This window comes from Pseudonaja textilis, chromosome 7 (genome assembly GCF_049901715.1).
Source record: "Pseudonaja textilis isolate UNSWEBS1 chromosome 7, rPseTex1.2, whole genome shotgun sequence".
Classification (NCBI taxonomy): domain Eukaryota; kingdom Metazoa; phylum Chordata; class Lepidosauria; order Squamata; family Elapidae; genus Pseudonaja; species Pseudonaja textilis.
The window spans coordinates 19434434-19451420 of NC_141996.1; the positions used below are offsets into that span (position 1 = coordinate 19434434).

General features: G+C 39.9%; 1 protein-coding gene across 4 annotated transcripts in view; it reads right to left on the reverse strand.

Moving 5' to 3' along the window:
* ZDHHC20 (zDHHC palmitoyltransferase 20) overlaps window positions 1–16987 on the reverse strand; it is a 67458-nt gene that overhangs the window by 12009 nt on the left and 38462 nt on the right. For 2 of the 4 annotated variants that reach the window (XM_087937151.1, XM_087937152.1), the window contains 5 exons: window positions 16471–16503; window positions 9449–9569; window positions 5787–5822; window positions 2732–2864; window positions 1492–1618 (listed from right to left, as the gene is read on the reverse strand). In XM_087937151.1, coding sequence (XP_087793277.1) covers window positions 1492–1618; window positions 2732–2864; window positions 5787–5822; window positions 9449–9569; window positions 16471–16503 — 450 coding nt within the window. The remainder of the gene's footprint in view (window positions 1–1491; window positions 1619–2731; window positions 2865–5786; window positions 5823–9448; window positions 9570–16470; window positions 16504–16987) is intronic. The other 2 variants (XM_026708954.2, XM_087937154.1) reach the window with 1 other exon arrangement.

Below are 16987 nucleotides of genomic sequence, written 5' to 3' on the forward strand. Positions count from 1 at the left end.
AACAGGCCCGTTTTTCAGCCTCCAAAGGCTGAAGAGGCTTTCCTCGATCCCCCGGAAGGGTGAAAATGGGCTCCAGAGGCTGAAAACGGGCACTTCCGGTATTTCCGGAAAGCTCATTTTTTGGCCTCCTGAGACTTCAGAGGCTTTTCTCGAGCCTCAGGGAAGCCAAAAAAAGCCTCAAATGGGCTGAAAATCAGCTGGGAGGCACACACATGTGCAGGTAAGTTTGGCTGGGGCTCGCATGCCCTCACAAATGGCTCCGTGTGCCACATAGGTTCATCATCACGGGTCTATGTAATTCCAGAATATACTGTAAGTTTTTCATTGCTTAACTTTCTGGACCAAACAATTCTGAACCATACAGTTTTTTAATAAAGGCTTTTAGATATTGCTAAATAATTATTCATGAAGGAAATATGGTCACCAGGAGTTGAAAATTATTTGATGACGCAACTTGATGATGCATTGTCAATCAAAAGCAATCGTAACTGGCTAATTGGACTGCTGACTTCACCAAGTACCATAGGATTATTTGAATTCACTGGTCTACATGCATTAACAGCAACTAAAGTGCTTAGTTTAGTGTCAGTGCTTTGTAGGATTAAAAGATGAGACTAATTCAGCAAAAAAATGTATTTGAAGTTTAATTAACTGCTCAGAATATTTAAGAAGTGGATGTCGACTTCAGTATGCACTAAGTATAATACAGGCAGTCCTCAGGTTATGACTGCAATTGGGACCAGAATTTGTCATAAGGTCACATGATCACATTGCCTATCAACAATAAACTATGTGGGTTGTTAAGAAGAAAGAAATGAGAGTTCCAGGTAAGCAGGCTCGTCACTATATGGATGCTATATAGAGAGAGAGTGCTGTGGGTGGGCACTCTGAAGTGCAGGCAGGTGTGTGGGCATGTGAAAAAATTACTCCACAATGTGGTGTAAAGCTGCAGAGGGGGTGGGCCCCCCTGAAGAAAGGTGCTGAGTGCAGGAGGGTAGATGGGTCCTGTGGGCCAACACTATGGGGTATGTCAGGAGCAGGAGCAACTTCCAACTTCCTGCCTATTTCTCCAGTGACTTTGTTTGTGGGAAGCTGGCAGGAAATGTAGGAAACGTGCGATCACCTGACCCTGTAATCAGAAGCCAGGCATTGGATGTCTGGATTGCAATCATGTGATCACAGGGATGCTACAGTAGCCGCATCTTTGTAGAATGGTAGTACTTTGCTCTTCATTCAGTGCTGTCATCATTTTGAATGGTCACTGAACAAGTGGACATAATTCAAGGATTACGTGTATGGCTAAGAGTAATCATAAGGCACTATTTTGGTTTATATCAGTGTGTTAATTTAGAGTGCTAGATCCATTTTTAATTATGGTCACAGACCAGAATATATAGTGATATAAGATGAATATCATTTGAAGATTTATATACTTTTGAACTCTATACCCCAAATTTAGAATTTATAACTAAAATATATAAATGACAGTACCTCGTAAAAATGGGGAGCAGCCAGTATTTCTTTTCATCTCCAAAAACCTCTCTTAGGTTTTTTTGACATCCAAGAGAGAAGCCATTTTTGTCAGGCCCATTTCGAAACATTGGTGCCCGGAAAGCTTCTATATCACACATAAAGAAAGGAAAACAAATTAGTCAATTTAGAAAAGTGAGAAAGTGTTCCATGACGGAATATTAATAATAACAGAATAAAGCATCTCTTAGATTGAGTCATCTCTCATGAAAATATTGTCACCTGCAAGGCTATAAAATATGTTACAGCTCTTAAACTACATTTGAGAAAAAACTGTTTCAGATACAAATCTACAACATCAATTTTATTTCATTTGATCAGACCATTATAAAAACTAAAAAAAAGAGAGAGAAAGAAAATTAATACTTTAGAATGCTACCATTTGTCTGGCTAGCTAAACAGGATTGTACAATATTTACTTTGGTCAGCAATTAAAAAACATAATTTTCCTTCCAAGACCTTTGTAATTATTAATATTACTTTCTTCATACAGAATAAGCTACTTTGCTGTAATTTCCATTTTGTATAATCTAGAAGCATGCATGGTTAAGCTCAGAATACATAGAAATACTTATTTATTCCCCTTTAAATAGGCAATGGGTGTGTAGACTATAGTGAAGTGATTATGGCCTGGCATCAATAGGGAGATGTTTTCTTTCCAATTCCCTAAAAAGTTTCGGTAGCTAGAAATAACTCTTATCATCATGATTCCCATTTCCTTTCTTCATTTTCTTAGTTATGTTAAATTTAGTTTGATAAGAAAAGAAACCTGACCTTTGCTGACACAAGATTGTAAGTCTAAAGACACTTTAGAGGTGTCTTTATACAAGGACGCAAGGAGAGAAGCAATTTAGAACTAAGGAGAAATTTCCTGACAGTTAGAACAATTAATCAGTGGAACAACTTGCCTGCAGAAGTTTTAAATGTTCCAACACTGGAAGTTTTTAAGAGATTGGACAACCATTTGTTTGAAATGGTATAGGGTTTCCTGCCTAAGCAGGGGGTTGGACTAGAAGACCCCCAAGGTTCCTTCCATCTATTCCATTCCATTGGGTCAGATAAACTTTGAACACAGATACAGCTCACAGAGTTATTATGAGAATGAGTTGGAGAACTTGGAGCTGCTTGGTCAATGGATGGGGTAGAAATTAAAGAACAGAAATAATAATAATAAGAAGAAGAATCCCTGTAATTTACTAACCAATTGTTGATCTGTTTTTACCAACCAGCCAGCAGTGGTAACTAAACAATGACAGTATGCTGATGAAGAACATGGCAGCCACAAAGAAAAGGAAAAGAACATGGAATTTTGCACGGGTGTCTGGTAATTCGTTCTGAAAAGAAAAAGAAAACTGTATTAATGCATTTTCATCCATTTTCTGTTCAAATGCTATTTTCTTATAACTATTTTATTCTGAATTAAAATAAATAACATGAATTCATTACAGTAATTAACATTTACATGTGAATTTGACAGCATACTGTGTATTTTCTTGTGGTCATAACTTTCACAACTAATACACAAAAGTCACTGAACTGGAAAGATTAACAACTGACTGCCAGCCAGTCAAGTCAGGAGGAAAACAAATATTGTTCACATTCATCTTGTTAAATTTGACATTAAGGAAGGATAGAAGAGTTGACAAATTTGCAAGACGGACTAATTCATGATTAGCAAGGGAATAATTATTGTGCTGGATGAAGTAAGAAAGATTTAAGCAATGTTTTTGTTAAGGAAGAAAAGAATGATAAAACAATATACCTGTAAATGATGCATTTAAGAAATTTAATGAAATGTCTTGAAAATACTAGATTTTAAGACAGGAATCCTTCGACTCCTCAGAAGACTTTTCAGGATTTCCTCTACTAAGGGAAAAAGTAACTATCTACAGAAGAGAAGGCTGACTTTTTCAGATTGTATTTGCAACCAATAAGTATGGAAAACCTTTGCAGCTGATATTTAGCAGGGGCAGAGATCTGCAAAAAGAGGCAATCTAATACAACACTTGGATCTGCAGAGCCCATGGTATTCCCAATCCCCAACACACTCCAAACCATGTATATTTCAGCTGATGTTGATTAATGCTTTCTCTTGAAATCAATTTAAAGATTAATTTGGTGTTAAACAAATGGCCGTGTATTAGGTGCAGACAAGCAACACTGCAGCATTTTTCTCCCTTCTCCCAGTATAATCTTGAGAGAGAATCAGAGAAGGATTGATCCATGAACTAATTAAATTAACTCAAAGAAGGAAGTACTCCACTTTGTTTTTCTTTTAACTGGAACATGTGTGTGTATGATAAAAAATTTTATTTCCCGTCTTATTACTTTTTTTAATGTTAATGTTATGTTCTTGGGTGATATGGATAGCCACTTTAAAGGATACACAAATGTTTAAAATCCAAAAATGTATATTTTTGACTACTGTTGTGGGAAGTAAGCCAACTTTTTCCACTTTCAGCCTACACAAGGATAACAGTTCCTAAAAGGAGCCCAATAATCCACTGTCTAAGAAGGGGAACCAAAAGGCTACCATTTTTGGGGGGTGCTACCCTTCTTCCCCAAATAAAGTGACTTCAGAAAGCATTAGTCTAGTTTTTTTCAGTGAAGACTCTTTTGACAGTGAACAAAGAGCTCAAGGAATATTGATGGTTCAGGAAGGGCATAATCTAGGCTGGAAGAATAAGACCAAATTTCTGACAGGTTTTCCTGTAGGCACTTTAAAGTTCAAGGGAGGAAGACCTTCCTTTATTCTCTTTATAATGATTATTTTTCTGCAAATGGGAAGAGAATCAAACTGCAGGTGTATGAGGAAAACACCTTGAGATCCTGAGATGGTATGGACTCTGGATCACATCCTCTGAAGACATTGCAGTGGCCTAACCAGAATCATCTCACTTACCGTATATACTCGAGTATAAGTCGACCCGAATATAAGCCGAGGCACCTAATTTTGCCTCAAAAAACTGGGAAAACTTATTGACTCGAGTATAAGCCGAGTTTTTCAGCACAACGCGAGCTGAGGTGGCTTCGTTTCCTCAGCCCTAGCTGCTTTCAGTCTGCTCGGGAGGAGGAGGGGGAGGAGGAGGTGGTGGCAGCGGCTCGCGTTGTTTTCTGCGATCTCAGAAAACAACGCGAGCCGCTGCCACCACCTCCTCCTCCCCCTCCTCCTCCCGAGCAGACTGAAAGCAGCTAGGGCTGAAGGATCTTCCGTCACTTTTGCCTTCTCCCTATGTCTTCCCTCTGTTAAAATCCCCCCCTCCCCCGCCACATATTTTCAGGCGGATAGATTTCGTGTCTGAGCATTCTCACATGACGGTGGGTCTTTTCCCCCCAAAAAAACAGTTAAATAAAGAAAAAACAATATATCCTCATGCAAGAACTTTTCTGCTTCCGATTACCCCCATGCTTACAAGTTGCAAAGAAAACACGGAAGCAGGGAAGCGGCTGCCCAGCTCCGGAGCTCCACAACATTTTTTTTTTCAGAGGGAATCTCACTTGAGTATAAGCCGAGGGTTTTTTTTTCAGCATAAAAAATGTGCTGAAAAACTCAGCTTATACTCGAGTATATATGGTATTTACTTGTTGCAAACATTTGAGGATTTAAATTAGGCCTGTCAAACTGACGGCCCGCGGGCCAGATATGTCACACGCAGGCCACGCCTACACCAGCTCCGCAAAGGCAAAAAATATCACGATATGTTATGATACATCATGTGATATGATCAAGTTTAATACAGTGGTTTAAACTATTTAAACAAGATTATACCTCATACATTTCAAAACAGCTTTGTATCGTAACAGAGTACACTGCTCACAGGAGAAAGGAAAACAGAATTTTTTTATATATTTTAAAAATATTTTCCATACACTGAAGATTCATATATTAAGAAAAAAGTTTAATGTTTTATTAATGTAGCACAATTTTTATATGCTCAAATTGCTAAATACCTTATTAAACACTTAATAGCTTCATATTAAGAATTTAACAGAATATTCCTTTTAAACAATGACAATATAATGGGGAACTGAAATTGCTTTTTTATTAATAAAATATAGACATTAACATCAATTTAATTTTCTGTCAGTATATGCTATGCTTCGGAGCACCAATTTGTCTCTCAGGCATTAAATAAAATGCATATTGCTAATTATAAAGAACTAAAAATATTGTATAATAATCTTGTAACCCACTATCAGAAATAAATGTACAAAATAACACACTAGCAGAGACTACTGCTTAAATTGCATTTTACCTTTGGACAATTCTCAGCAGATTTCCTGCGGCAAAGCTTTGTACAAATAAAGACAATTTATTAAAAGTCTATTACCCCTTATGACTAGTGTTCAGAAACAAGTAAAAATGCTGTTAGAAAATTGATGGTCTTTGCGTGCACAAGGTGTAAAGCGTGCAGTATTCAATGTCAAGAGGCCAATAGTTTACATTCACTGAATGAATATGTGAAGATGAACTTGTGTTTGCATAATGAGATAAAGGAGGCACTGATTTTAATGATGTACATTCAAGGCACACCATTAAAATTATGAGATCTATTCATTGCTCTCTCTAATTTTCATTATTGGAAGCCCAACTTGGAACCATCTCTACAACAGAAATCAACTAAGAAACTTACTGGTAATTTCTGTCTACATTCATCATAATTTGAACTAAAATTTGTTACCCAATTATGAATCAAAGCATTTTGGCAGTATGATTTATTATTTGATTTCTCTGACTCCTTAATCCAAATGGTCCCTGCACTTCTTCATCTCCTGGAAGAATATTTAGGAAAAGTATTAACACAGATAAAAATGCTCTATCCAGCTTCTCTACCTTGCAATCTTAGCTGTTAATTCCAGTTGAAAACAGTTCTGCAAATTCTTTCCTGCTTTTTTGATATACATGTACAATAAAATACATGTACACAGGCAATCTTTTTAAATGTGTGCATATTAGCTGGAAGCAATATTCCAACAAAAAGACATGTCAAAAAATTAATAACGTGAACAGGCATGAACATGCAGAAGACTAACAGAGTGCATCCATAAACATCAAATAGCAATCAGAAGACATGATGAAAACATCTTATTCTCACAACATGGATAGACTCAACCATGGTTTCAATTGGAAAAATGTGAGCATCCCAGACCATAATGCTATGGAATGCCTCAAAGCTTGACATTCAGACAAATTAGCCATAAATAGATACATCAAGATAAATCACATTTACACATCATTGAAAAATGTCCATATAACATTAAGGAAACAACAACAAAAACAAGAGTACATCCTCTCCAGAGCCAATACCTGGAATAAGCAAAGATTAACATGAGACAAAAAAAAATCAAGAACAATATCCTAATCAAAGAGAAAACCATATCCCCACCAACACTGTAGAGTAAGCTACTATATAAAAACAGAGAGCAAACACAACTCCCTGATAGCATTAATAATGCTACTTATTTGAGTAATTAAATATCTGCAAGCAAACCGCCAAACTCAGAAATCTTCAGAATAACATGAATTAATAATTGAGTAAGCTATATTAAAATGCTGAAATGTGCCACTTGACTAACAGAACAAAGTAGGGTTTTTTTTTGGAAGAACAACGAATCATCACAAGTCTTAGACACACACACAGACAAAACCTCCTAGGGCTTATCCAAAAACTCACTTTAGAAAATGAACTGAATCGCTCTAAAATAAAGATGGTGGGTCTCTAAATATGGTAAATAAATAAAATGGATTTAATATACAGTTGAATGCAAGCTAACATACATTCTCTCTCTCATTCCTCATCTCAATCTGTTCTCCTTCTAAAGAAACAGAAAAAAGGATTATAATGATATAATTACATTGGTAGGGAACAAAAAGGCAAAAAAGCAGCAAAACTGGATGAAGATGAGGCAAAGAGAACTTGTTTAGATGTCACAAAAGGGTTAAAATTCACTGGGCAGACAACAATAATGACTCAGGATAATCTTCAAAGGCATTGGTGCTTTCCCATAATCTCTGCAGTCATTTTCACTTCTTGGTTATTCCTTTATCTTCAACTATTTTCATATATTTTTCAATGAATAGACAAATACTTCTCCGGGGACATCAGCTGATTAATAAATTGGAAACTTTTGAGCTTAATTGATGAAATTCTGCATACTTGTTCCAATGAGGCTAAGCCTGTGCATGATGCTCCAGATAGCTCAAGTGCTGTTTTCTACAGCTTTCCTTTGATGGTTAAGTGTGCAATGGGGGGACAGGTACTACTTGAAAAAATTGTTCCCTAAATCAGATAACACCCATTCCCCTATTCACCGGTAATTAATCTTTTTTTAAAAGCCTCCTCCTCTCAAGGTAATAAGTAATACTTATATTTGATAGTTAATGTGAAATGTTAAGGAAATACGATATCGATTTTGCTCAAAATTAATGTTACATAAAAAACAACCTTTCTAGCTTGTGGATCTAGAAAAGCAACAGATCTTGTGTATCTATGGCTCTATTCCAGATTCTTTTTAATGATAAACTCTATCCTGCTCAAATCATTGGGCCAGTTCCAGTTGCCTTGGACTAATGGAAGCAGGCACTCCAAATACATCAAGATATCTATAGATTTTTTTTTTCATCCTATTTTCTACAACAATTAAGATTCATATTGTTTAGCCAAAGTTTTGGCAACACTAAGTAAGCTGAAATGTTCCTATTTGGCAAACAGAGGGAATTAGGAAACTCTTAGAATAAGTACAAATCATGGAAGGAAGTTACACATACCCACACCCTCAAAGGATTGTGCCAAATTCACACATACACACACAACCAGCAAGGGATTATGCAAAACACCCTACAGAATAACAAGTACCAAAGCTGACTAAAATATTGACATGGCTTACCTATAAATAAATTACATAAATAAATAAAGCTAAACTATGGTTTACTATCATGATAAACAATAATAAGTGGTTATGGATCACAATGGCTGGTTGCATACAACCCAGCAGGGAGGGAGGGAGGGAGGAGAAAGAGAGAGAGAGAGAGAGAGAGAGAGAGAGAGAGAGAGAGAGAGAGAGAAATCCTTGTTCCCAAGATATTTAGGAATAACAAAATAAGTGCAGTGTCAGAGACAGAATGCTAGAGTTGAAAACGTAGCCTCCAGGATGACAATAGGATTCTTAATGAAATTTAAAATGTTTGATTTGTCAGCTATGACTCAGCACCAAGTCTTCATTACTTCATGTGCATGTACCATGACATGCCAAGTAGAGAAAAGGAACTGCATGAATTGTACCAGTTAAGTCTACAATGTCTGTATTTGTCTGAATCATGAAGAGATATCACAGATGTGTGCAAGTTAACAATAAATAGCTCCCTCATGATTAGGTTTACCTTGAATAAATATATATGCATTTTTAATGCAAAAATGTATGTGCAAGTTATTTTTACAATAAAAATGTTTCATTTTGTGCTTACTTATTGTATAAATTATTCACATTCAAGTAACATCCTTCACAGTCTATGAATATTAGCCAATTCTTTTCCAAAACCACAATGCTGCTATTCCAAAGGTTTAAAGCAATATTAAAAATGATCTGATTTATGGAGCCAGGTCATGCTATTCAATCAGAATGAAGATTAAAAATCAGGTTTATTCTGAAATTAGACGAGGGCAATGTTGATATGAATGTCATACATATATAATGTGCTTTCTTAAAACATGCATGAAAAGCCAAAATAAAAGGTACACTCCACAAAACAGCAAATTGGGCTGTGAACAAAAAACCATGTATTACATATAAAATTTAATTATTTAGTATTTTACTACTTGACCTCAAACTGATGACAGTTAGGTATACTATGAAGCATGAAAACACAATGCTTCTGTATTTTTTTTAAGTTTAAAACTTTTAATTTTAAACAACTTACTGTCCAAAACTTTATGAAATACTGAAGAACCGTAGCAGCAACAAACAGACAATACAGGAGGGAATAAAATAAAAAAAGGAGAAAAAACTTGTAGTTGGAAAATCCCACGCAGTTATTCACCCTGGAAAAGGAAAAAGAAATAGATTTTTTTTCCTTCTACAGCAGAGTTAAACAAATTTCAGCAGCCATGTTATATAGATGATCTCAAAAACAGTTTCTAATGGGATCGCCTGTATCCTCATGACACTAAGGATCACAGTCAGTTACTTTTTCATAGAAAGCAAACTAAAGGATTTGCTGTTTGTCACCCTTCCAGAATATTTTCTAGCCTTTTAGCTTGTTTCTGCCTTTCCTGGGGTGTGGGGGAGGGTGAGAGTGGGGAAAAGAAGAATAAGATTAATTTTTGAACAAAGAACTAAGAACCATGATAAAACCTCCCTTGTTACTATTATTTTGACAAAGTTATAGTTGATAATTCTAGAAAGGACGTTGGTACTTACCTGACACGCCCGTTCTCTTTGAGCTGTGAAGAGCATCCAGTAGTGGGAGGCGCTTCAGTCTCTGCATGTCTAGGTTGGGCTTGATTTGGGGAACGCGCCTCCTCCTCCATGGGACTCCTCCCCAGCGTTCCCCAGTTTTGGAGAAGATGAGAGAAATAAACACCCTTGTCCTCAATGCCCTAACAATTTGTTGGTCGAAACAGGACCCCACCAGATGGAAAAAGGGTGGGGCTGGATGCTCTTCACAGCTCAAAGAGAACGGGCATGTCAGGTAAGTACCAATGCCCTTTCTCCCATGAATTGTGAAGAGCATCCAGTAGTGGGACATACCAAAGCTTGGCCTGTCCTACGGGAGGGACTCCATCTGTCTTGGACTCCCCTCCTGGTCCCTGTTGCAGAACTCTTCTGCCAAAGGAGGCCTCAGTGGATGCAAACACATCTACTTTATATTGCCCAATGAAGGGCGATGGAGAGGCCCAGGTTGCAGCTCGACAAATTTGTTATTGGTGCCTGCATGGCCCACACTGCTGATGTTACAGCGCTCCTTATTGAATGAGCTGATATACCCCTGGGCACCTGTAGTGATTGAGTCTGATACGTTTTCGCTATTGCAGCCCGTAGCCAACGGCCTATTGTGGAAGATGAGGCTTTGCATCCCTGAGTGTTGGGCTGAAATGACACAAATAAAGCTTCCATTTTTCTGAAAGTCACTGTGCGGTGAATATATATTCCTAATGCTCGTCTCACATCAAGCCGATGCCATTGTAGTTCCAACCCTTGGGATAGCCGGGGACAGAAATTAGGAAGTATCAGCTCTTGTGCCCTGTGAAAAGCTGAATTAATTTTGGGTATAAATGTAGGTTCAGGATGAAGGACCACCAGGTCAGAATGGAAGATGCAAAGGTCTTGTCTGATTGACAAAGCTGCCAGTTCTGAAATACAACGAGTGGAAATGATCGTTAGAAGGAACTACTTTATACGTCAGAAATTGGAGACTTGACAATTTCAAGGGTTCGAAAGGGTACTTAGTGACTGCAATGAGGACCTTGTTAAGGTCCCCAAGTGGGATAATGGTGAACCGCTGCTGGGTGTAAATTTGTGGCTCCTCGAAGCGCCGTATGCATGGATGATGAGAAAGAGACAGTAGACCCTCACAAGTGACAACTGATGCCAAGGCCGCCACCTGTCTTTTCAACGTATTAGGTGATAATCCCTTGTCAAATCCATCTTGTAAAAACTCTAGGATTTGAGCCACTGATGGAGAGATGGGATCAATGTGAGACTTAGTACACCATTTTCAGAAACTGGACCATGTGGCATTGTAAATGCGGATTGTTGAGGGGCATCTGGCAGCTTGGATGGTGGCGATAACTCTGTTGGAAAACTTGTCACTCTTCAGACATCTCCGCTCAACCTCCAGATGATCAGGTGCAACCATTGAGGGTTCGGATGTTGAAGGGGTCCCTGGGTTAGCAAAACCCTGTCCGGTGGAATTCTCCATGGTGTTGATAAGGATAGACTGCGGAGGTCTGCAAACCACGGCCGTCTGGGCCAGTAAGGAGCTACTAGCAGCAGCTCCGCCCTCTTGTCCAGCAGCTTCTGGATGACCTTGGGGATCAGTGGAAGTGGTGGGAATGCGTACAGAAGACCCTGGGGCCAACGGCAGCGGGGCACGTTTAAGTTCTCCATTCCTTGCGAGGGGTACCTGGAAATGAATCTGGGGAGCTGAGAGTTGAGGGAGGAAGTGAACCAGTCTACCACTGGCTGCCCAAATCTCCTGACTACCACTTGAAAAAGGGTCGGATGGAGGCACCACTCCGATTGATCGATTGTGGCCCTGCTTAGCCAGTCTGCCTGTGTATTCGACAGGCCCAAAATGTGCTCTGCTCTGATGGAAAGTGGGTTGTTCTCTGCCCAATGACACAAGCGCTCCGCTTCCCACATAAGGTGTTTTGACTATGTGCCCCCCTGTTTATGTGAGCTTTTGCTGTTACGTTGTCAGTCAATGTTAGTATGCACTGATTGCGTACCTGTGGAATGAAGCTGTGGAGAGCCAGGTGTACTGCTTGAAACTCCACCAGTTTATGTGCATGACTGTTCTATGGAGGACCAGCGGCCTTGGGCTGTGAGCAATTGAAAGTGAGCTCCCCATCCAAACAGGCTGGCATCGGTGGTGATGGTAAGTCTGTGGGGCTCTTTGAAGAGGCAACCTCTGTTGATGACTGGTCTGGTCTACCAGTGGAGAGATATGAGGACCTTTGATGGTACTTTGACCTTGTATTTGGAGTTGCTTCAGCCGGAGCACTGGTATGGGAGCAGGAACCACTGGAGGGATCTAGTGTGGAGCCGGGCCCAAGGAATGATATACATGAGATCATCCTGCCTAACAATTTTGATAGATCAGCTAGGGAAACCTTCTTATGAACCCTGATCTCCTTAACTAATTGATGAATGCTGTTTTGTCTATCTGGTGACAGGAAAACTTTGCCTTCCACCGTATCTATGACTGCCCCCAGATGGATTAATCGAGTCGAAGGTGTTAAATGACTCTTTTTCCAATTGATTGAGAACCCATGTTGTTGTGGGGATTGTAATGTGGTCTGAGTATCTCTGACTGCTTGATGATGGGAAGATGACAAAATTAATATGTCATCACGGTAACACTGGAGTCGTACAGGGATACCTCGGAGATGAGCAGCGAGATTTGTGAGAAGCTTTGTGAAGGTCCTGGGGGCAGAAGCTAGTCCGAAAGGAAGGGGCACATATTCGAAATGGTGGTTATTGTAACAGAATCTCAAAAATTTATATTGGGAAGGCCGAATAGAAATATGTAGGCACGCCTTTGTCAGATCGATAGACATAAGGACGTCACCCTTTCTGATGCCGAATAAGATAGATTGCAGGGTGTGCATTTTAAACTTGCGATATACTAAGAAACGGTTAAGACGCTTCAGATCTAATATTGCTCTCCACCCCCCCCCCCCGGAATTTTTGGGAACAACAAAAAGATGTGAATAGAAAGCTCACCCTTGTTGGTCGGTAGCTATTGGTTGGATGGCTCGTATGTCCAGTAGATGTTGGATAGCTGTTTCCATAAGATTGTGTTTAACCGGATCTCTGGAAAGAGGGTATGACATAAAGAAGTCTGGGGGAGTGGATTGAAACTCCAGCACAAGGCCAAATCTGATCATGTCTCTGACTCAGGAATTAGACGTTGAGGAGTCCCATTGGTCCGCGAATAATTTAAGGCATCCACCAATGGGAGTCGGGTCCAGGGAGTTATCTTGGACGCCGGAAAAACCTATTTCCTGCTCCTCGAAAGGATCTCTTGGATTGACCACCCCTTCTGTTCCTATCCCCAAAGTCGGACCTTTCTGGCTGCTGCCCTGGTCCGAATGATGGGGGTTTCTGGTATCTGGGTGAGAAGGGTCCCTGATAAAAGGACCAAAAGGATCCCCTCCAAAAGGACTGAGGGTTTCTAGAACTTGACTTCTGAAAAAGGGAAGGTGGAATTTTCTTTTTGTTTCAGGTTTCGATTAGCAGTGGGTCAAGGGCAGGGCCAAACAGTCTGTCTCCCACAATAGGAGATGAAGCCAACTTGCGTTTGTGCTTAATGTCCGCTTGCCAATGTTTTAACCATAGTAAGCGTCGCGCTGTGACATGTGAAGTAATGACCCTGGCTGAAAACTTGACCGCATGATAAGTCACGTCAGCTGAGAATTCAGCGGCTGCTATAAGTTTTGGATTATCTTGGTGCACTCTTAATTTTAGAATTAGGGACATGCTCCCGTAAGAGACGAGCTACCTGAGAGAAGAACGGGTAAAGAAGGAAGCGGCCGTGGCCGTTCTGATGGCCCATGCATCAGACTGATGGGCCCTGCGTAGGGCTAGCTTGGCCCATTTTTCCTCTGGCTTTAATGCCTCCAGCGCTTCACTGGGAACGGAGGACGAGGACGCTAATCCCACTATAGGTTCGTCTACCTCGGGAGTATTCAACAATTTTGAGAAATCAGGGGCCAAATTAAAATATTTCCTGTCATATCCCATGGGGGCAGGAAAAAACCGCTACAGACGCCCACTGTTTCTGTAACAGGTCTGAAAACATGTGAGGAACTGGAATCACATCTTCCTCGACTACCAGTTGGTTGAAAATTAGATCTTCTAGTCCCTCTTCTGAAGGAGTTGGAGTGGTAGAAAGGACCAACTTGTTCAGGCGTGCAATGTTTTTTGCCTTAAACAAGAGTGATCTGAATAGTTGTGGGCGTTATAAGCCTGTAAATACAGGTTGATTGGGAACAAGGCCCTCATCTTCAGACATCCCCTTTTCTAAGGGGTCTGCTTCTGACAAGGCTGGGTCACTGTCATGTATTGATCCTGATTCAATCTGTTCCATTTGATCAATTTGATCCATTTCTTCCGCCTCCTCCTCCTCCTCCGCTGGCCCTTGGTGGGGCGCTTCCCCCTGTAACTGTACCTGGGTATAGTGTTGCTCTGATCTGGTCAATGACCTTAGCGATTGAGAATCATAATCAGCGGGTACAGGATGTTCCCTGGTCAGAACTGCGTGTTGAAGACCTGCTGCAATTCCCTGGTGGATTGCCAGTTCCATCCACGCCTTCATCCTCTCTGGAATTTCCTCTGGAAGAATGTCGTCCTGTTGAAGACCAGCAGCCATTGGAGTGAATGTAGCTTTGGGAGCCCTTCACGTGGTCGGTGTTCCAGGTAACTGGGCCTGTTGTCTCTGGGGAACCAAGCTGTGTCTGGATGAGAGGAAGAGATCTAGGGAAGGAGGAGGGTGGGAAGAGGTAGACAGTCCTGGACTGGGGGGCGGAAAGTCCTGTGAGGACCTGTGTGCCTCCCTTGCACACTTATCTATTTGCTTTTCTAATGCTTTATGGCGCCTGTTGGCATTCTTTTCTGTAGCTTTAGAATGACCTTTTGTCTGCTTAGACTTGTGCTGAGATTTAGCTTTGACCCTTGATGTTGAGGTCTGAGAGCTACTACCGCCTGACATTTTGATTGAAAGAAATGCAGTATGCTCGTTATTCAAAGCGATACTGTGGAGGCGGTTGGCACGCCCAGGGGCCTGATCCAAGAAGGGACCATTGCCCTGATAATATCATCCCCTTCTTTTTTTTTTTTTAAGATATATGTATATATAATATGAGTCGTATCACAGTAATATTATCTTTTGTTATTAAGATATTAATACTGAATATTTATTATTATTATTATTATTATTATTATTATTATTATTATTATTATTATTATTATAGTGAATGATAATCACCAATATATATAGATATAAATATATAAATATATATATCTAAATTAATAGAAAAACAGCTTGATATAGTGAATATCCAAACAGCCAAATTAAGAACGCCTGAAAAGGCCAAGATAATAAAGAGAGGCCTTCAACAGCTTTCCTGCACAGGCGGACACGGGCCTGGGTGCTCACTGTTGTGCCACTGGGTGGGTAAGGCTGTGAAGGTTAAGCCAACAATAATGCATGGATGGCCTTGAATCTAATAAGAAAATGAGGTGTAATAATTCCTTAGGTTATCTGAAGAGAAACCTCTGTTTGGGAAGGAAAACTACCTCACAAAGCTCGAGTTACAAACAGCGCGGCCACATGGTTTTTAAAACAAGAGCAAACAATGGCCGTTACTTTTGGTGCATGCGCGCTTCCCAGCAACAAATTCCCACCGCGTGGAGAACATGCCTCCGACAGCTTCTCCTCGTGGCTAAAAAACGGCCAGGAAAGGGGTGGAAAGAATTAATCTTTTATGCTTTCCACACCAAGACGGCATTCTGAGGGGAAAAATCAAATAATACGACTCGGATGAAGGGGAAAACACCCACGCCGCTATTGCCAATGTAGAAAAAGGCAATGTGGAATCACAATGGCAGAGGGTAGAACAAGCAGTTGGTGGGGGAGCAATGCCAAAGCCTCCCACCGCTTTGGGGCGCGAAACGGTGCTGCCCGAAAATTCAAACGATCTCTGACGGCCAGATGGAGAGAGCTAACATCGGGAGACCGTAATGTGATGTGGAGGCTAAAAGCCTGCAAAAACAACTGGACTATTTCCAAACCTGCTGAATAATTCTCCTGTTTTGGCCAAGGAAGAACAAAAAGTACTGCCTATCCTCAACGAGGCTGAGGCAAAACTGGGGAACGCTGGGGAGCAGTCCCATAGAGGAGGAGGAGCGTTTCCCAAATTAAGCCCAGCTTAGGCATGCAGAGACTGAAGCACCTTCCACTACTGGATGCTCTGAACAGCTCATGGGAGAATGTGTTGTTTGTTGTTAGTGTGAAAATAACCTAAGGTTTTTATTGTGAGAAAATAAAAATCAATCTAACTTAAATTTAGATAGATAGTAGTTCACTTTCTAAATTTTCCCCTAATTATTCTTAGTTATTCCTACTCTTAATTCATTTTGTGAATACCCAATAATAAAAGAGCTTGCTTATTTGTTTTGTTACGAAACCAAAAACAAGAAGGAAGAAAAAAAACCTACCAAGGACAATGATGATCCATTTTCAGTACACATCTAAAATAAAAGAAGACATCTGAATTAAAGCAAAGGTGATAAATGAATAGTTTTATGCTTTTTTCAATAAACGTATCTTCTCTCGATCTTTCAAAGATTTTTCCAGTAGAGTATTTTCCAGCACTGATCACTCTACCTCTGTATCCAGATTGTTTAAAGTAATCAGGAAGAAGCAAAATATTACAAGGCCTATATATTTTCCTTCACAATAAAATACTATCAACAAAATCAAGAAAAACAATAAAATACAATCAAAAAAGAGGCATGCTTACGCCTTAGAACTTCTTTTTCACTCAATCCATTTTGCAACAGGGAGAAGAAATGGATAGAGGCGTGCATAATGTGTGCATATTCTCTTGCATGTGGAAAAACAATGAAGAGGCATTTGGCACAAAAACGGCAAAAGGAAAGAGCGGAGCCCTTTCCATTTAACTTTGCTATTCTTCCACATAGTTACAACTTTTTTTACAACTACCTTTCATTT